The sequence below is a fragment of the Pseudochaenichthys georgianus genome, chromosome 14 (assembly GCF_902827115.2).
Source record: "Pseudochaenichthys georgianus chromosome 14, fPseGeo1.2, whole genome shotgun sequence".
NCBI classification, from domain to species: domain Eukaryota; kingdom Metazoa; phylum Chordata; class Actinopteri; order Perciformes; family Channichthyidae; genus Pseudochaenichthys; species Pseudochaenichthys georgianus.
The window spans coordinates 36,545,741-36,566,819 of NC_047516.1; the positions used below are offsets into that span (position 1 = coordinate 36,545,741).

Genomic DNA, 21,079 nt, shown 5'->3' on the forward strand with positions numbered 1-21,079 from the left:
CACACACACACACACACACACACACACACACACACACACACACACACACACACACACACACACACACACACACACACACCATTTGTATTGTATTATTGTATGAGAGAGGTTCCAGGTTGAATTGAGGCGAATATTTGTAATGTTCAGAGGTTGTTGTGTTTAATATTCATGAGAATATTTGTCATTGTTCAAATGATAATAAACATTAGCATAAAGCATATTTGTCTGCTCATATGTTGATAAGAGTATTACAAACTTGAAAAATATTCCTCTAAGGTACATTTAGAACAGATAAAAAATGTGCGATTAATTTGCGATTAATCGCGATTAAATATTTTAATCGACTGACAGCCCTAAATATATATATATACAGAATCAAAGACACATTTGTACATGTGCACACATTAAGACCTAAATAAAAACACAACAATCAATATTTACAAAATACAAAATTACAAAACAGTCACTTCAATATTTGAGAATGTACATTAGTGCAAGATTGTCCATAGAATGTGGATTATTGCCAGATTGTCCATAGCAGCGTAAAAGTGTCAAGGCCGATAAAGCAGGACCCATTTTTGGAAAGTTTTGCCAAACATTTTGGGTTATTCTTGCTAAGACTCAAGCCACTAGCCTTAAAGCCAGAGGAGGCTACATGTTTGTTAAGTTAACTTTTTTTTAACTCCACATCCCTCTATTTGTATTCCTCCTATCCTGGTGACAGCCAAGGTGGGAGGCATTATTTCTTCAAGTTTTTTGTGTGTACATCTGTACATTTTATTTTGGTGAACATGAATTATGGAATTTGGGACAAGCTGCCCCATGGGTTAATTCAATATAAATTCTGTCAAATTACAATAGGTTGAATTGATGAAGTGTTGACATGGATGTAAACTGTGATGGCGGAAGAATTTAACCTTGAGCAGTTATTTTAGTTTTCATTTCTGACTTGGTTGAAGCATTCAGCTCCAACCAATGCTGACATCACTTGAGGTAATAAATCCGACTCCCTATGGAGCCACAAATACTGTATGCAACAGTTTCTTTCGAAAATTCCTTAGTCCTCCCTAGCCCTGTAAACAGATTTTAATATGTTTCTTTCCTCACCAACTTCCTCCTGCTCTTCCTGGTGGATCATTCAGCCCTCTCAGTTAAGCCTGAATACAATGCGGTCCTTAGTGCATGTTAACGGAGACCCCCGAGAAGTATCCCTATCACTAAACCAAGGAGCCTCTGTGTTCACCTTTCTGTGGAGGAGCAGTAACTTAACAACTAGGGCCAAGCACTTCCTGTTCATTGACCAGCCATTACAGGGAAATCCTGATAACCAATGTTTATATTTACAGTCTGATATTAAAGAATATATGTTTTTTGGCTTTGATGGCTTTGCATGAAGGCACTGTTCTTTCTACACCACCATATTATTATACAGTTTGTACAACTCAGTAATCACAAGTCACAAGAAAGTGCTATTTCACTTGGTGTCCCCCAGGGGTCAGTACTGGGTCCACTCCTATTCATCACATATCTCCTCCCCCTGGGCACAATCCTCCGTCACCATGAGGTTAATTTTCACTGCTACGCCGACGACACACAGGTCTACATTTCCTCCAAACCCACCAGTGCCCTGCCCCCAACCTCCCTCACCACCTGCCTTGAGGACATCAGGAGCAGGATGAGCAGGAATTTCCTGAAGCTTAACAGTAGCAAAACTGAGGCCCTGCTCATCAATCAAGCAATCAATGTTTATTTATATAGCCCAATATCACAAATGTTACATTTGTTTCAGTGGTCTTCACAGTGTGTACAGAATATCAGTATGACAATACGACACCCTCTGTCCTTAGACCCTCACATCGTACAAGGAAAAACTTCCAAAGAAAACCCAGTTTAAAGGGAAAAATGGGAGAAACCTCAGGGAGAGCAGCAGAGGAGGGATCCCTCTCCCAGGACGGACAGACGTGCAATAGATGCCGTGTGTAAAATCGGCTCCACCCTCATCAAGTCACATAACACCCCAGCACCAAACATCATCATTGACGGCTTCCCCATACCATTCGCTGCCCAGGTGAAAAGCCTCGGTGTCATTCTGGACGGCTCCCTCTCATTCGCACCACGCATTAAAAACATCACCCACACTGCCTTCTTCCATCTTCGGAACATCTCCAGACTCCGCTCATCTCTGTCCCAACCCAGCACTGAAATCCTGGTCCACTCATTCGTCACATCCCGGATTGATTACTGCAATGCACTTCTGACTGGCCTTCCCATCAAACTCCTCAATAGACTGCAAATAATCCAGAACTCTGCTGCCCGGATCATCACCCGCACCAACTCATCCGACCACATCACCCCCATGCTCACTCAGCTACACCGGCTTCCTGTACGCTACCGTATTGACTACAAAAACCTTCTACTCTCTTATAAAGTTCTCCATAACCTTGCCCCCATCTACATCACAGACCTCCTTCAGGAGTACACCCCCTCCTGCACCCTCCGCTCTTCGTCCGTAGGACTTCTGATCGTCCCAAGCTCTCGCCTCGTCCCAGCTTTCAGCTGCTCGACTCCCAGACTCTGGAACTCCGTGCCATTACACATCCGACAGTCTGATTCCATAACAACATTCAAAACCCAACTCAAAACCCCCCTGTTCAAACTGGCATTTTCTTTATGATCTGTACCCCGTGTCCTTCTGTGTCCTTCTGTGTCCTTCTGTGTCCTTCTGTAGTCCATTTCCTGCTGTTTGTCTTGTCTTACCCCAGCTGATATTTCACTAAATCCACAGTTTTAATTGTTCCCTATATTGCCCCTATGCCCTGTAAGGTGTCCTTGGGTGCTATGAAAGGCGCCTCCCAAATAAAATGTATTATTATTATTATTATTATAATAATATTCCCCATCCACAGTCCTTTAGCTGTGGCACCTCATGGTCAGCCTCAGTGATTTGAGTGGTTGAGTTCTTACTCGGGAATCCACAGATTTTAATAATGATCACTGTCCATGTGATTTTGCCTTTTACAGTTTTCAACACAGAAAGGCTAAACTAAATGAGCTTGTAGGCAAAAAAGCAAAGAAGAATATGTAGGAATTATATTCTTTACTTACAATGGGGACTGTGTGTAATAACTGCTGCAAAACAGAACAAATTAAAGTATTGCTAAGATTGAAATCATGTTGTGTTTTGGACACATCTATTTATTCGTTTTTTCAAAAAATAAATAAGGATGTTAATGTGCCATACCTCTTGTTTATCTAAACTGTTAATCCATAACCTTTTGGTGGGTTGTTTACTGTATGTGTTCCATCCTGTGTTGCTGTATGAAGACAGATTAGAGAAATATTCTGACGACCCTAAATTATACTTTGCTTATCTCCGGTTTTCTGCTACACTGAGGTATTGTGAGCTTGCTAATACTGCAGTTACACAACTTCCCCAAGCTCTATTATCACCGTTTCTTATCTGTCAGATTTTATTTATTTACCCAGCTCTATATTTACCAAGTCTGACAAGTCCTATAATTTGCATACATATGTTGTTTGGTTTTATGTGGTGTGAGAAGGAAATAGGTTTTGGCCTGATCAAAAGAGCTGTTTGATCTTGCATGAGTTTAACAGTGGATGGCAGTCACCCAAACAAAAGCCACTGGCTGTTCAGATGCAGAAGAACAGAAAATAACACACACCTCATAATTTACCCTTTTCCCCCCCCCGTCTCTATCAGAGGAAGCATTCTCCGCTCAACACGAAAGTCTGAAGGAGGAGAGAGAATCTTTAACCAAGCTGCAGAAGGAATGCACTGCCAAGAGGTATGTGTGAACCTGTTATTAGCTATTGCTTTATGTCTGCAAAGAAAACACACTTTCTAAACGCAATCATCTCCAGACATTAACCAGAGCCCAGTAGATGATGAGACCCAGTAGATGATGAGACCCAAAGTGTTGCACAATCCTATTGAATTGTGATGGGGCCTTGCCCTGCTCCCTGCCTCCCACCGTTCTCTTTCAAAACTACACCATGTTTTCGCGGGTGGCGCTGCCTATTTATGTGTTCTCAACAGAGAGTTTGCACATTGTGCTTAGAAGCCTATTGGCCTGTGTTTGCCTTGGCCTGCGGGAAGACGTGTTCGGAGGTTGTCAACCCTGGATACAGCTTTGTTTGTCTGAGAAGTACCTGGCAGTCACAGAGGCTAAACCAGAGCCCCATGAAGGCGAGCAGGGGCCAAGATACCTAGCAAACAGGAAATTAACACCGACATTTGTACATCTGCCTTGCATCCATTCCGTGGAAATATCAGTGTTGTTAGGTTTTTTTTACTTTCAGTGAGGGAAAAGTTATGTTGAGCATGCACAGCATTCTCAGCCTATCCACATTCCTGTTTAATATCTCACGGCTGCAGTTGAACAGCTTATCTCACACAATTGGGGCTAAAAGGCATCAGTTAGTTAAACATCTTTAATCGTTGAAGCTGTAGTTGTTGAGTGTCCTTTTGGGAAACAAGAAAGGACTCTACTTTGAATCTCTAGATCCCATAGCATGCTTAAAGTGTAACACTTTTTACAATGAAATTTGACACTGGACTTAAGTATAGAATAATACTACTTTATAGTTCTATTTCGTAACATGTATTAAGGACTTTTGCGGATGTATATGAAGACATTAACCTATAATAAGCTTATGAAATACAGCCTTGTTGAGGGTTAAATCAGTAGTTACAAACCTATCTTGGCTCTGTAATGGTAAATTAATCAAAGAGCTTTTACATATACAAGTCATCATTCTCCCATTCAAACACATTCACACTGAGGTATAGGCTGGCTCAGCTGCTCTTGGAGACACTCACACACATTGGCACACCGTTGACCAATAAAAAAAAACTCAGTTTTCTTCTTCCCAACCCCATTAATGACCTCATAACCCCCCCCCCACCCAACCCCCAGATGTATCTTGTAAGCCATTGATTGCTCTGACCACTAGATTGGAGCCACCAGACAAAACAAACTGTTACATTTTCAGGTAAAGCAGTGCTACGTATACATTCATGCATCAGTGTTCCAAAAACGTTTCTGCTGCAGAATGAGTACTTTTAAGTATAAGTATACATTTTGGGAAATACTTTTATATTTTATAAGCACCCAAACAAGGGTGGTATGGAACTTCTCACCTGGCTCTCTGCCAGAAGGTATACAGTAAATGTTCTGTTTTTAACAAAATGTTGAACTCCTCCTTTATGTACTGTTCATTTGCCTATTTTAGTAACGGTGTTTTCACCTTGGGACACATTGAGATGAGGCATTTCAGATCTGGACAGATGAGTTAAGTCAAATCAGACATTCATTACACACCCATCTGTCTTCGCTTTACAGAGAGTTCCCTGGGAAATGGAAATGATAAGAGCCTACTAACCACAGCCAAAGCCTAAAAGGATATTTGCGTGTAAGGCGAGGAGAATGGATGGCAGGGGGCATCACATTCAATAACCATTTACCCCCAAAAATCCCTTTTTGTCTCCATGAAATGATGGGCTATTACCCATAAGTAGTGGTGTAAGTATTGTAGAGGACACCCACACACTATTGATCCAAAGCAGCCCATCTGTGTTCTGGAAGTAACTATTTTAGCTGCAGAGATGAAAAATATGTTTTAATTTGGGAACAGTTTCAAAAACGCAAATACTAGATTATTTGAACAAAACAGTTAACAAGCAACAACCCTATTCAGCACATACTGTGGGGTCTCGGCTAGTCATTTCATTTCTAGAAAACCCTGGCTCTGAGGTTATTCTTTTACATTTGAAACAAGGGTAGACCAATTTATTATTATCTCCACACAGGTCTGAAATTATTTGGTAATTATAGTATATCTTAATGATTTTCATGTAAATACACCTTTGGGTTCTGTTGTGGTCAAACAACACAGCGTGCAAACCACTTAGTTTCAAGTACACACAGAGCTCAGTACTCACTGCACGATACTTTACAAGTTGACCTGAACGACTAATAATGACTGTTCTAGTATGGATATAAAATGACTAGTAAATCGGTATTTTACAGTAAAGTTGCACTAAACTGGCTCTCCAATAAGTAAGTACGCTTTCATCAATACAAAGACCTATAAGGACTACATCTGGGTGGCTCCTGCTCCTGGGGTTAATGGGCGTCGACCAATCAGAGGGTCAGTGGTTCAATTCTGAGCCTGTCAAAGTGTCCTTGGGCAAGACACTTAGACTGGAGCCACACAAGAACGGTAACGCAAACGAACATAATTCGATATCAAAAAAGTCTTCCGTCCACACGCAACAGGCACCAGAAACGTGTCCGTTCACACGAGACCGCTCGAAAGCGCTGGAGACGCTGTAGTACATATGCCAGGCCTGTAAGTGGCGCTGTACTTCTGCAACAAAATACACCAAAAGCAGCGAAGAAGACTTCCCGCGCATGGTTGCCATGGTTTCCCTTCTGTTTATTCTCCGCTGTGGACGCTCTGGCTCTTTTTCTCCCTCCCCGAGGCAAGCGTTTGCTCCTGCTGTAAATCTCTCCGGTAGTCCACCAGCAGATGACAAACACCCACCTCTCCGCCTCTTCCACGGGACGAGGGGACCGTGCGGCAGACTTTCCGGTCAACATGTCCGTTAAAGTTTAAATCTTCCGGACAAAATTTGAAAAGTGCCGGTCAGAGGTCTTCTTTGTTATTTATTGAGCTTTAAAACAAATTGATAACGACTCTATATAATAATATAAGATAATAAATGGAGCCTCTCTTTTCCTCCCCCTCTTCTGAGAGCCCAGCAGCTGATCTCTGAGCAGGAGACGTGGGGAGAGGCGGGGCTATTGCTTCATCGGTATCAGAAAAATGATCGTATTGGGCGTAGACACGGAGCCGTTTGACCCCCAGAGCGTTGCGTCCCCAGATCTACCCACCCGTTATGTGTTATGTGTCTTATAGAAAATAAGGATTCAAGTCGAGAGATTGTCTTTGATCTGTCCATCATAAATCTATTAAGTTCATAGTGGGACCCTGTGGAGCAGCCATCAGCAGTTTCATTTCCACTTCCTCCGATCACTTTCAACCAAACTGCGTCGCCTACCTTCTCATCTCTGCTCTTCCTTTAGCCCCCCCTCTGAATGTTCTCCTCTCGTAGCTACAGCGCGTGTCCCCTCCTGCTGCCGGTTACTCACCGTGTCGTATTGTCTCCCCAGAGAGCAGTTCCTCAAGTCCAACGCCCAGCTCACCTTCCGCTGTCGGCAGCTCCTCTCTGAGCTCTCCTACATCTACCCCATTGATGTGGTGAGTTGAAACGGGTGGTACACTGCTGCACAACACACTGTTGACAGGGCAACTGCAAGAATGATCTGGTCCCAGCACCCCGGCTTTGATCAGGCAGAAAGGGTGCAGATACTGTGTTGCGTTCACACAGTTCAAAGGAATGCTGTGAGTGTTATTTCTACTGCAGTGTTTGAGGAGATAATCCGGAGGCATCACCTTTCTGTTTCACGGGCCTCTCTGATAAATATCAGTCCTTTCTAGTATATCTTTTCTATTTTTTTCTCTCAAACTAGGTATGAAATGAATGAACCAAATGTCAAAAATGACACAGGAAAAGTAACAGGGTTACAAGTAGCTATAATTTGATCATCGAGAAAAGCTCATGAAGTCATAACTGCTGAGCGACATGTGGAAAGAAGGCTCTATAGAGCGCTCTGCTAAACATGAGCCTGGCATTGCTCTTATTCTCTGCTGTGGCGGTACCAGAGCATTCTTTTGTTTGTTAAGATTATCCAGCCAAAATAAATGAGATTCTTCCAGATTAGTGGAACTCCTTTCAAGTTGTCTCAACTTTTGCTTTAGTTTGTGCTAAAGCTATGGAACCTTCTTCTTTTTCTTTTTTGTTGTGGAGCGACATTTGCAGCCAGACTCGAGCCCTGTCAACAACATGATCAATTTAGAGGGACTAACGTCAGCGTCGGAGCCCTCCGTTACACTGACACATGTATTGACTTGAACAGATAGAATCTCTAACTGTCAGATAGGTACATTTTGATTAAAGACAATGGAATATAATGATGGGCTAAATGCCATATTAAGGCTATTATTTTGCATGACACGACACACCATGATGAAATCATTTAAAATCAGTGGCTCTGCCAAAGCTGGTGTTCCAGGTTTCATCCTGTCTGCTTGCTGTGTCTGATCATTGTCTTTAATATGAAACCTCTTCTTTAAATCCACAGGCCAATCAGTCGGATTATGTCATCTGCGAAGTGAAGCTGCCGAACTCTGAAGACTTTCAAGGTAATTGTATTACGTGCCCGCTTGTGAGTGCCTGGGTTACAGGAGGGTAGTCTGTGGTGAAGCATGCAAAACAAACGCTTCTGGTTATGTAAATGTTTGGTGAATAGAAAGCAATTTGAAGGCCAATGATCTCATGCATACAGTATCTATGATATCATACCTTTGGCTACTGTACATGGCAATTTGGCAGGGTGTATAACCGTCTTTTATAATTACCGGTATGTCATTTAAATGCACAAAAGACATAATGATATAATTGTGTCATCAATAGTTTTACTAGCTGGGAAAAGTTGACATTCTTATTAACTCGGTCTAGTTCTATATAATAAAATGTAGACACACACAACAACACCCGTTGCCTCAGATACTGTGTGAGTATCACACTCCCTCCAAACGGCACGTCCGCAAACACCTTCCTAGGTGTGTTCTCATCAAGCATCTTTCTTTGTCCTCTCTTGACTTTTTAATATTTAACAAAGGTTTTTGGAGCCAGGCATGTTGGACTTGGTTTGCATTCTTCTGTTTCTCTAAACACTTAGCCTTTGTGGTCTGTTCTTGGCTGTATATGGAGGAACTTTTCTGTCCACCACAATCTTAAAAAGTGTTGTCACAAGACTGATTCCAGCCCACCAATGTGACACAGCTGCAATAGAGTGGTGCAAGGACGAGTCCTAAGACCCAGAAATGAGTTTTTTTACAACATGTGTTTTCCTCGTCTCAAAGTCAACAGTCTTTTGAATGTGTTTTGGTTATATGCCTAAAATAAGATTTCTGGCCAACACAAGCTGAAGAGTTTTTCACGTTTTGTTCTAAGACATGAGATTTGCGGTAAATAACCTACTGGTGAATGTCTGAAGCTTTTTTGTGTCATAACACAAAGGTTGGTTAACAAGTGGCTAACTGAGACTAGTATAAGGAACTATAAACTAGTAAGTTTAAAGCCTAATGTTAGCTTTTTACTTCTGGTGATTGCATTTATGCTTCAAAACTCAAACAAACGGCTGTTTATATGTGGAGATTATCCTGCTGAACAAAACATGTCATTATTCACACTTGTTTGCAACAGATCTTTTGCAGTATTCCAAACTCCCATTGCTTTTTCGTTGAGGGAGCCTTTGCGATGCTAACTTCTGGAAATACGCAATATAAGGCATCAGAACTATCAAAAACACATTTTTGTCAGTAGGCAGATTCTGCCTGAAAGCCCTTATTATCATGTGGGTGTGGTAGGTCAGGGTTAGGGTCGCCCTCTGTGTGGTGATGAATGGGGATTGCTGTGACAGCGACGGAACTTGATGACTTCATGACCCCTCTATAGCGATGAATTGGAGGGGGGGTTATGAATGATTTGCTCTGGCCCGCAGCACTTGTCCTACACTGAGAACACACTCGCCACTGTCCACTCCACATTCTCCAGCTCTCCAACCTCACAGCTGGTGTGGCCGAGCACGTCTCTGAACCCATAACTCACAGATACTCCCAATCTCCCCGCTCCCCGCTGTCACACTCCACCTGTTAGCTTCTTTTAGAGCACAGTGGTCACAGCCAGCCCATTTGTGTTCGCAGCTATCACTTGTTCCCATAAGGTGGAGGCCTGTGTGTGCTTCTGCCTCCCAGCGTTGCAGAGGTGGACACCTAGCAGTGAGTAAACGACCGAGCATGTGCTGTGGCAGAAGATAACACAGAACGAGTCCCTAAAACATTTAACTACCTTCCCCCTCCTGGTCAGGTGGCTTGTGGTTTGTGACGTTTAGAGAACAGCTGTCATGCCATCCAGGTACACTTACAAAACTGAAACCTAAACTTTAATTAAAAATATGTCAACAAATCTCACATAACTGTATTCGGTTAGTTAGTTGAAGGCAATAATATTAAGTTGAACCTAATATTTTGTATTTAAACTTAATATTATTGCTTTCAACTAACCTAATACATATGTGAAGTCTGTTGACCTATAGACTTAATTCAAGTCCACGCTTGAGTTTTTTCAGTGGAGACATTAATATTCATCATCTAACATAACCTCTGTCTCTCCTGCGAAAGGCAGTACAACATGCACAGACCTGAGAAAGAGACAATGAAAGCATGCATGTTACCATCAATCATTCACATTTTATTTATATAGCCCAATATCACACATTACACATTTGTCTCAGGAGGCTTTACAGTGTGTGCAGCATACAACACCATCTAACCTTAGGCAAGGCAAGGCACGTTTATTTATATAGCACCTTTCAACACAAGGCAATTCAAAGTGCTTTGCAAAAAACGAAAGACATTAAGAACCTTAGATCCTTGAAAACGTACATGGAAAGAAACCCCCCAAAGACCCCATAATTAAGAGGGAAAAATGGAATAAAACCTTGGGGTGAGCGAGGAGGAGGCAGCTCTTCCCCAGGATGGACCGTCGTGCAAGAGATGTTCAGAATGCAGGTAAAAAAGGCAAGCAATAATAAAAAAAAATAAGAAAAGCATACATTATTAATTAAATAAAAAAGAAAGACAAATAAATATACAACCATGGCTAACAAATTAGTAGCAGCAATTTAAAAGTGACATAAATAACATATTAAAGTATTGAGAATGAAATGTTGGGAGATTTATAAAAAGATATGCTTTTAAATAAAAGTGACTATTGCACAGTACAATTCCAGACAAGTTTAAAGGAATAACACATTTACAACATAAACAATCCAAATAACAAAAGTGATAATAGGAATGTATTGGATCCAGCTCAATGTCAACAATCGTTCATGTGCCGCCACAAATTTGTCTCATAATTATTTGTGTGAACATCAAAATAATTTGTGTGTAAATATGTGATATGTAAATGTGAAACACCATCCACAAATGCATTTAAAAGATTTGCTAACTCAAAAATAAATGTGCAAATGTAAAACGGATCTGCAAATACGCTAAATATTTTTACAAATAAAAAAAGATCTTTGAATATCTCTTTAACATTTACAACTTTCGATCAGGCATTTGTGAATCCATTTTGTATTTGTCGACCAAAAATGCGCTCGTGGATCTCAAATCTCTGCTCGTGGATCTCAAATCTCTGCTCGTGGATCTCAAATCTCTGCTCGTGGATCTCAAATCTCTGCTCGTGGATCTCAAATCTCTGCTCGTGGATCTCAAATCTCTGCTCGTGGATCTCAAATCTCTGCTCGTGGATCGTCTTTTTACACAGAGTTTTGAGACAACCTTTCCGCCGGTCTCTGCTAAAATCTACTCGTGTCACTCGGTTATTTTCGGAAACCATGTGATGGCCTGCTGATGACGACATTTCCGCATGGTTTTCAAAGTAAGAGCATGGTTTGTTTAATGCGCTGTTTTCTTAACAGCGGAACACTAGATGCATTCTTTATCATCATCATCATGTTATAGTGATACAGATAGTTTGTGTTAGTTTATTGGTTCAACTTTCTTCATTGTTTTTTGTGTATTCAGTCAAGTGGGTCAAAGTTACAAAGCACTTCACATTTGTATCGGCCTAGTTTTACCTTACCAGTGCAGTGGTAAGGTAAAACTAGGCCGTGTGTTTGTCTCAGAACTCTGTGTGTGTTAAAAGACGATCCACGAGCAGAAATGTGAGATCCACGAGCGCAATTTTGGTCGACAAATACAAAATGGATTCACAAATGCCTGATCGAAAGTTGTAAATGTTAAAGAGATATTCACAGATCTTTTTTTATTTGTAAAATTATTTAGCGTATTTGCAGATCCGTTTTGCACTTGCACATTTATTTGTGAGTTTGCAAATGTTTTAAATGCATTTGTGGATGGTGTTTTACATTTACATATCACATATTTACACACAAATTATTTTGATGTTCACACAAATAATTGTGAGACATATCTAAGCCCATACTTCCATTGCACACCGTCGTTCACCCCTGCTCTGTTTGTGTGAGGTCTGCCTGGAGAAAGCAAGACCAATCCAGAGCTGTCCGATGGTGTGGAGGTCAAACAGGCCTGCAGGGGAGGATGTTCCCCATTAGAGGCCGGGGTCAGGGTCAGGGGAGTCCTAATCCTGCTGTGGAACAGAGTGGCACTCTGCCGAGCCCTTCAGTGTTTGAGGCTCTCTTTGTCAGCTCAGCCTGACGAGATAGGAGCTGTCTCCACTTGCACCCTAAGGTGTCCTTTAGTTATTCCTGTTAGTGTGTTACTGTGGTAACAGAGATCATGAAGCTGTTTACGCCAGGTGCTTTTGGAGCTATGGCATTGATCAAATACAGGAAGAACAATGGTACAACGTAGTGCTTGGCGGTATACCATTTCAGACCGAATACTGTGAACTTTATACCGTTTGATATTCATTTTTTATTTACCGCAATACCGTTGAAAAAGTGGTGAATGGTGCTCGAGCTGTGCAGGAGACTCCTTTCACTGCTGCACCACTGAGGCATGCTGAGGCAGAGTGCCAAGCTTAGTAGCAGTAGCATAACATGTGAAGCAGAATGTTAAGATAGACAATGAGACTGGAGATGGAGATACATACGACACACACGACACACACGAAGAACTTGTGCCGAGGAGACGAGTTGTGTCTGTCGTTATGAGTCATTTTGGATTAAAACAATCTCAAATGGACCAGACAAACATTAATTGTAAATGTTGTTGAACTAAAATGGTTGCCCAAGGAGGTAACACAAGTCATATACTCCACCAGCTCAACAGAAAGCACTTATGAAGAATGTATGAAAATACGATCAGCTTCAATAAGCAACGCTGGTGAAACGTCTAAAGTAGAGTCAAGCATCGCTAGAAGACGCTTTTGTTCGAGGGACCGCCTGTGATAGGAAAAACGTATAAATGTAAATGCATTTCCAATCATTGAAAAATGTATAAATACCGTGATACCGTTATCAGATGGAAAAATACCATGATAGGAGTTTTTTGTCATTGCGCCCAGCCCCAACGTAAGCTTTCTGTTTCAGAAGACACAGCATGAGCCAAGGAACAGACTACGCACAATTGCCACAGTCTATTATTTCCGCGCATTAAGATAAAGAAACTGGTTATTTTAAATATTTGCCTCAAGCAATGTCCTGCTGTTGTTTGAGAATGTGAAAGCACTTAGTGTGTTGTCTTGAAACCATTCCTCGTACTTGAAGCAAGATGCTTCTCTGTCAGAAATGTTCGCAGAGGCATAGAGTTTCCACCCTAAAGTTGCAGGCGGGCTCAGAGGGGAGATGCTTTCGCTTCTCGAGCACATATCTGAACGAAATTGGGGATCCCACTGCAACCAACGTTTTTTGGGACTTTGTAAGTTCTGCCAAGTTCTGTATCACTTTCAAAACAGCATCCCACATGAATGCAGCTGCTCTCCTTCCTGTGGAGGATACCACACTATCTCTGGTTGGAACTGTATTTAGTTTTGTTTGTGTTCCCAAGATGTGGACATGGTATATAAACACAGTTTAGCTTTCCATGTAATGAAAGTGAAAGTCCATACAAAGCATACATTGCTGACTGTGATTTGAAGTTGTAATAAAATACTGACTTTTGGATGATTTAAGATGCTTCTGTTTGGAATTGAATTTGCATTATGTTATACTGTAGGCTTAAGGCTTTGTTGTGTTGGTGGAATAATAAGAACAACATTTCTGCTTAATGTTATCTAATGTGTGATTTCATTTCATTTATATTTTACTGTGTCGTGCAGCAAAGGATGATGGGAGCGTGGCGGTCGCCCTGGGTTACACGTCGCACCTGGTGCTGATGATCTCGTGCTTCCTGCAGATACCTCTCCGGTACCCGGTGATCCACAAGGGTTCACGCTCCTCCATCAAGGACACCATCACTGACCGGCTCACTGAGAAGGAGAGAGAGTGAGTACGCCCAACACTCCACATGGCAACATCTCAACAAGCATCTCATCAAAATACACGTACCAGTTGGTCTTCCTGCACAAACCCATCTTCCAGGGTTTAGGCTTCTCAAGTGAATGGAATATTAGGAATGGCTTTCCATTGTTTTTCTAACAGGTAGCTCCTCATTACAACACACTTGTTACTAAATGATGCTTATAAGCACTTTATACAATTCTATAGTTTTATTGCAATACTATTCTCATGGAGACCTTGACGAATTGGGTATAATCTGATTTGTGTTGTTGTGATTTAAAATGTCATTCAAACCGCTCCTAAACAGGGTAACTGTGGGGATAGATACATTTATTGTTTATAGGGCCAAATCTAATTGAATGTAACTTAACCTCGTACCATTCCCTCCCCTTCTTTTCGAGAGGTGGGGTGGGAGACAGGGGATGGTCAGGGTAGAGAAGAAGTCAACAGTATGAGTTTTGCAAATCATTGGAAACCTGAAGACTAATGATACAGCTCAGTATTTAATAAAAACATATATCATTATTTAATGAAAAAATTAAGAATGCCTCAGCACATTACGAGAGTAGTATTTTGTTCCCATGCGCTGTTATGGCTGATACATTGTTGAAGTTATTTTTAGATGAATACCTTTTGTTACACAGATTTGGTTCCAAATATAAACATTTGAACTTGTTTGTAAAAGGAAGATTCAAGTGTTTGTGTTCAGATATCTTCAGCGGGAAGTTAAGGGACCCCTGGGAAGTTACGTTTTTCCGTCGTCAACATGAAAAGACAGTTTAGTAATAAAGCTAAAATAATGAACTTCCCACAATGTTTCTACCACTCGGTTTGATTGCAAACACAGCAAGGCTGTGGGGTCAATCATTGCATTTCAAAAGATAAAACATGACTGACAACATGGCAACTGGATTGTTAGTGTCAAAAAAGAGAAGGAACATGGATCACATTCTTAGTTCTTATGTGAAAATTATTTTATCCATCCAACAATTTTACCACAAATGATAATCAATCTGTGGAAATATGGGGTACATACATTGTTTTTAACTTTTGTGAGATTATCCAAAAGTTTGCACCATCTGCTCTGTTTTATTCCGTTGTCTCGTCTTGTTGGTAACGTGCAGAGAAGCTATTGCCTCTAAAATCCCGAGTGACTACTCGGTGGAAAAGAATGATTGTGAGATGAAAGGAGCGAGCATTGATCAGACATCTTGACTGGTCCACTTCCAACTGCAACTGTCAAGATTCAAAAAGCATAAATGTGTTTACAATTGAAGAAAGGAACATAAGTAGATATGGCAAAACAAAGAATGCAGGCATAACATGTGTTGTCTTGTCATCATTACTTCTTTATGAGCATGTCTCGTTTATTTTAATCAAGTTTATTCACTTTATCCATCGAACTGAAAGAGCCAGATGAAATAAGTCAGTGCTGCTGGAACCCAAACACCTGGAATGTTACAGTCAATAAATTGCCTGCCTTGTTGTACTGTTATTCTCTTTGAGGCCCTATATTTATTTTCAACAGGGCATCAATTCAGATGTTTTATAGTGGTAAGGAGTTGTAAACCTCGAGAGGCTTCTACTGCTTCACTAAGCATTTTAATATTAATGTAAAGGGAATCTATTTGTATATGAGTGTAAATAGCCAAAGTGGTCTTACATTCTTCAGAATGCAATTCAAGATAGTGAATGCCTTTTTAAAGATTGTTATCAAAAGCTGCCTTGAAAAGGTCTGGCAGGGTTTTGAATGACAGTTTTATAGTTTTAGTACATCTTTTTTTTCTCCTTCTTCCCGATAAGTGGCAGTTATCCTGCGTGAACAAAGTTACAATGACTGCAGTGACAATTGTTTGCTTCCCCCGCAGTGCAGAATGCAAGAGTCTTTATAGTTGTCGTTGTTACACCCCTCAGCTGCATCGTACTACAGTGACCTGTCTTCCATTAGCTCGTGGCAGCCACAGTTCAATGTTCTGACTATAAGCAAAAACACATAATGATATTCAAGGCAAGGCAAGTTTATTTATATAGCACTTTTCAACGCAAGGCAATTCAAAGTGCTTTACAAAAAATGAAAGACATACGCAGAGGAACATCTCTGAGATGGAAGCCCCTCGCCAAACATTATTTTGTCAAGAAACCAAATTGCTCAACTCAATGTCATCACAGACAAACGCTGCCTCTTATTATGCCTTCAGTGGAAGACCTAATCAATTTATAGTCTGCAATTGTTTTTTTCAACAAATAAATACTTTTAGTGTATAAATCCCCATACTACCCTAAAATCAGACTTTGAAAAGATTTTGGCATGTTTGTGTCGATTCTGATGAGAACAACATAGTGAATGGGAGGAGGTGTTTGTGTATGAAAAACTAAAACGCAATGGAGAGATTGTCAGAAGTAGGGTTGGGTACCGAGAACCGGTTCCAATATTTCGATTCCAACGGCATCATTTAGACATGTGAATTTCGGTTCCGCTTTTCGATGCCTGAGGAAATGTTTCTCGCCGCTCTCCGTAGCCTACTGTATGACTGCGGCGGGGCGGGAAATGTAGCGTTGTACCGAGGTTGTACCCAGAGCCCTAGAGAGATAAGAGCTCTGCACTTCCTACAGCGTAACCTGAGACCAGGGCCGGCCCGTCGCACTGGCGTTATAGATGTTCGCCTAGGGCGCCAGATCTGTGGAGGCGCTGCACTGACAGCTCTGGGAGAAAAAAAAATGTTTTGACCGTTGGTGCGCAATCCTAATTTTCGGCCTTGATGTAACAACATTCATAATTAAGTAAATGTGACACCCTTTTCATCCCGGTTACAATTTTAATTTGCCCTGTGCGATGGGCGCTGTAAGTGATGAAAATGAGGGATGTTGGCTTATCTGGCACCCGCAGCTCACAGCCAAAGTGCGAGTGAGCGTGGGAGCGAGCGAGGGAGAAAGGGAGGGCGCTGTTGTTATTAGCATCTGGTGCTAGCTGCTCTAACGGAAGAAGAAGATGTTTCTACAATGATGTGGAGGGAGAGTCCTCTCCAGTCATACTGAGAGGCTGATAACTGCAGCTCAGTGAGGTAAAGGACTCCGAGTGTTTAGATAGTTCACTTTAGTCTAAGTTATCTCAGTGGGTCTCAAACGTTTTGATCACAATTTATGTAAACACATATTTCCAAGGCACTCCTTTATAATTATTGGGATAAAACCGGATAAAACGGGTTTGAAATCATTCCAATGTATACTATAGGACAGTAAACCAGACATATCGTTTTAAACTGGAGAGATAAAAAAATATGCATAAATAAAATAGTAAAATAAGATATGAATGAACAACAAAAGGGCCATCCAATCTCTGTACTCCCAAAGCGAGAGCTGTGTCCGGGTCCTCGGCAGTAAGTCGGACCCATTTCCGGTGAGGGTTGGCCTCCGCCAGGGCTGCGCTTTGTCACCAATCCTGTTTGTAATATACATGGATCGGATTTCGAGGCGTAGTCGTGGGGGGGGGGGGGTCTGCAGTTCGGTGGACTAAGGATTGCACCACTGCTTTTTGCAGATGATGTGGTTCTAATGGCTTCATCGGTCTGCGACCTTCAGCACTCACTGAATTGGTTCGCAACCGAGTGTGAAGCGGCTGGGATGAGGATCAGCACCTCCAAATCTGAGGCCATGGTTCTCAGCAGGAAACCGATGGACTGTCCACTCCAAGTAGGGAATGAGTCCTTACCCCAAGTGAAGGAGTTCAAGTATCTCGGGGTCTTGTTCTCGAGTGAGGGATCAATGGAGCGTGAGATGGGCCGGAGAATCGGAGCAGCGGGAGCGGTACTGCAGTCGCTTTACCGCACCGTTGTGACGAAAAGAGAGCTGAGCCGGAAGGCAAAGCTCTCTGTCTACCGGGCCATTTTCGTTCCTACCCTCACCTATGGTCATGAAGGATTGGTCATGACCGAAAGAACGAGATCGCGGATACAAGCGGCCGAGATGGGTTTCCTCCGCCGGGTGGCTGGTGTCTCCCTTAGGGATAAGGTGAGAAGTTCGGTCATCAGGGAGGGACTCGGAGTTGAGCCGCTCCTCCTTCGCGTCGAAAGGAGCCAGTTGAGGTGGTTCGGGCACCTAGTTAGGATGCCACCTGGGCGCCTCCCTAGGGAGGAGTTCCAGGCACGTCCAGCTGGGAAGAGACCAAGGGGTAGACCTAGGACCAGGTGGAGGGATTATATCTCTTCGCTGGCCTGGGAGCGCCTTGGGACCCCCAGACAGAGCTGGTTGATGTCGCCAGGGAAAAGAAAGTTTGGGGCTCTCTGCTGGAACTGCTACCCCCGCGACCCGACCACGGATAAGCGGGAGAAGATGGATGGATGGATGGATGGATGAACAACAAAAATAAAATATGTTACATGTATTTGTTATTGGCTATGGGTTACTGGTTATGTTCACATACTTATTTGATTATTAAAATGTAAACCGATCTTTTTCATATGGGTGTTTAGAGTTGTACCCCCTAGATCAGGTCTCTAGTAATTCTGCTTAAAGTGCACCAGATTGAACCATTTTGCTTTAAAATGTTCAAACATTTCTTCCCGGTATGCCTGAGAAGGCAGATATGCTTGTTTTTCTCAACAAGAACTGTTTTTAAATATGGGGGGGGGGGGGGTTCCTTTAAAAGTTGGACTGTTGCACTGTTGTAGCTTCAGTGGTTTTCAGGTTACAGTTACATAGCAGTGAATATAAACAGACTGATTAATGTGAATATTACTGTAAACTAACCTGTGTAAAAGTTTCTCGACTAAATGTAATTTTTTTGGTGGAAGAAGCATGTATCATTTTTTTACCCTGCGCCTCAAAGAATCGGAATTGAGAACCGTTAAGAACCGGAATCGAAAAGTAGAATCTGAATCAGAGTCATGGAAATTCAAACGATACCCAACCCTAGTCAGAAGTATGTTCCTCACTTCTACAAGCAGCGTCTCGGGTTTTGAGGTCGATCCCAACTTTGCAAAGTAAAACAATGTGGTTGCTTGGCAAAAAAACATATAATTCCCATTTTATTTCTTGTAAATGTATAATGTTATACATTTGCCCCTGACCAAATGTTTAACTTTGTCAAAATATATAATGTTTATTTTCTCGTGATCTTCCTATTTGATTTCATAAAATATACAGTGGGGCAAAAAAGTATTTAGTCAGCCACCAATTGTGCAAGTTCTCCCACTTAAAAAGATGAGAGGCCTGTAATTTTCATCCTAGGTACACTTCAACTATGAGAGACAGAATGGGGGGAAAGAATCCAGGAAATCACATTGTAGGATTTTTAATGAATTAATTGGTAAATTCCTCGGTAAAATAAGTATTTGGTCACCTACAAACAAACAAGATGTCTGGCTCTCACAGACCTGTAACTTCTTCTTTCAGAGCCTCCTCTGTCCTCCACTCGGTAACTGTATTAATGGCACCTGTTTGAACTCGTTATCAGTATAAAAGACACCTGTCCACAACCTCAAACAGTCACACTCCAAACTCCACTATGGCCGAGACCAAAGAGCTGTCAAAGGACACCAGAAACAAAATGGTAGACCTGCACCAGGCTGGGAAGACTACATCTGCAATAGGTAAGCAGCTTGGTGTGAAGAAATCAACTGTGGGAGCAATTATTAGAAAATGGAAGACATACAAGACCACTGATAATCTCCCTCGATCTGGGGCTCCACGCTAGATCTCACCCCGTGGGGTCAAAATGATCACAAGAACGGTGAGCAAAGATCCCAGAACCACACGGGGGGACCTAGTCCATGACCTGCAGAGAGCTGGGACCAGAGTAACAAAGGCTACCATCAGTAACACACTACGCCGCCAGGGACTCAAATCCTGCAGTGCCAGACGTGTCCCCCTGCTTAAGCCAGTACATGTCCAGGCCCGTCTGAAGTTTGCTAGAGAGCATTTAGATGATCCAGAAGAGGATTGGGAGAATGTCATATGGTCAGATGAAACCAAAATAGAACTTTTTGGTAAAAACTCAACTAGACGTGTTTGGAGGAGAAAGAATGCTGAGTTGCATCCAAAGAACACCATACCTACTGTGAAACATGGGGGTGGACACATCATGCTTTGGGGCTGTTTTTCTGCAAAGGGACCAGGACGACTGATCCGTGTAAAGGAAAGAATGAATGGGGCCATGTATCGTGAGATTTTGGGTGACAACCTCCTTCCATCAGCAAGGGAAACGTGGCTGGGTCTTTCAGCATGACAATGATCCCAAACACACCACCCGGGCAACGAAGGAGTGGCTTCGTAAGAAGCATTTCACGGTCCTGGAGTGGCCTAGCCAGTCTCCAGATCTCAACCCCATAGAAAATCTTTGGAGGGAGTTGAAATTCCGTGTTGCCCAGCGACAGCCCCAAAACATCACTGCTCTAGAGGAGATCTGCATGGAGGAATGGGCCAGAATACCAGCAACAGTGTGTGAAAACCTTGTGAAGACTTACAGAAAACGTTTGACCTCTGTCATTGCCAACAAAGGTTATATAACAAAGTATTGAGATGAACTTTTGTTTTTGACCAAATACTTATAATCTGCAAATAAATTCTTTAAAAATCAGACAATGTGATTTTCTGGATTTTTTTTTTTTTTTTTTTTCTCATTCTGTCTCTCATAGTTGAAGTGTACCTAGGATGAAAATTACAGGCCTTTCATCTTTTTAAGTGGGAGAACTTGCACAATTGGTGGCTGACTAAATACTTTTTTGCCCCACTGTATATTTTTTAGTTTTTCTCAATTCACGACGTTGGTGTTTGAAATAATGAATTTATTAAAAAGATATTGCCCCCCTCACACGGCTTTAAAAAATAAAAACATATAAAAACCCCCTCACTCCATATGCAGATATAAAATAATCCGATGCTAAATGCAGAGAAACCTCAATACATACAAAAAGCACATCTCTCACCCTTTCACTACATAC

The 21,079-nt window shown here is 41.9% G+C and overlaps 1 protein-coding gene across 2 annotated transcripts in view; it reads left to right on the forward strand.

Annotated features, from left to right (window-relative positions):
- The window catches only part of uvrag (UV radiation resistance associated gene), a 126,349-nt gene that overhangs the window by 35,024 nt on the left and 70,246 nt on the right, over window positions 1–21,079 (forward strand). For both annotated transcript variants that reach the window (XM_034099680.2, XM_071205392.1), the window contains 4 exons: window positions 3,722–3,806; window positions 7,197–7,284; window positions 8,229–8,289; window positions 13,961–14,126. In XM_034099680.2, the coding sequence (XP_033955571.1) occupies window positions 3,722–3,806; window positions 7,197–7,284; window positions 8,229–8,289; window positions 13,961–14,126 (400 nt within the window). The remainder of the gene's footprint in view (window positions 1–3,721; window positions 3,807–7,196; window positions 7,285–8,228; window positions 8,290–13,960; window positions 14,127–21,079) is intronic.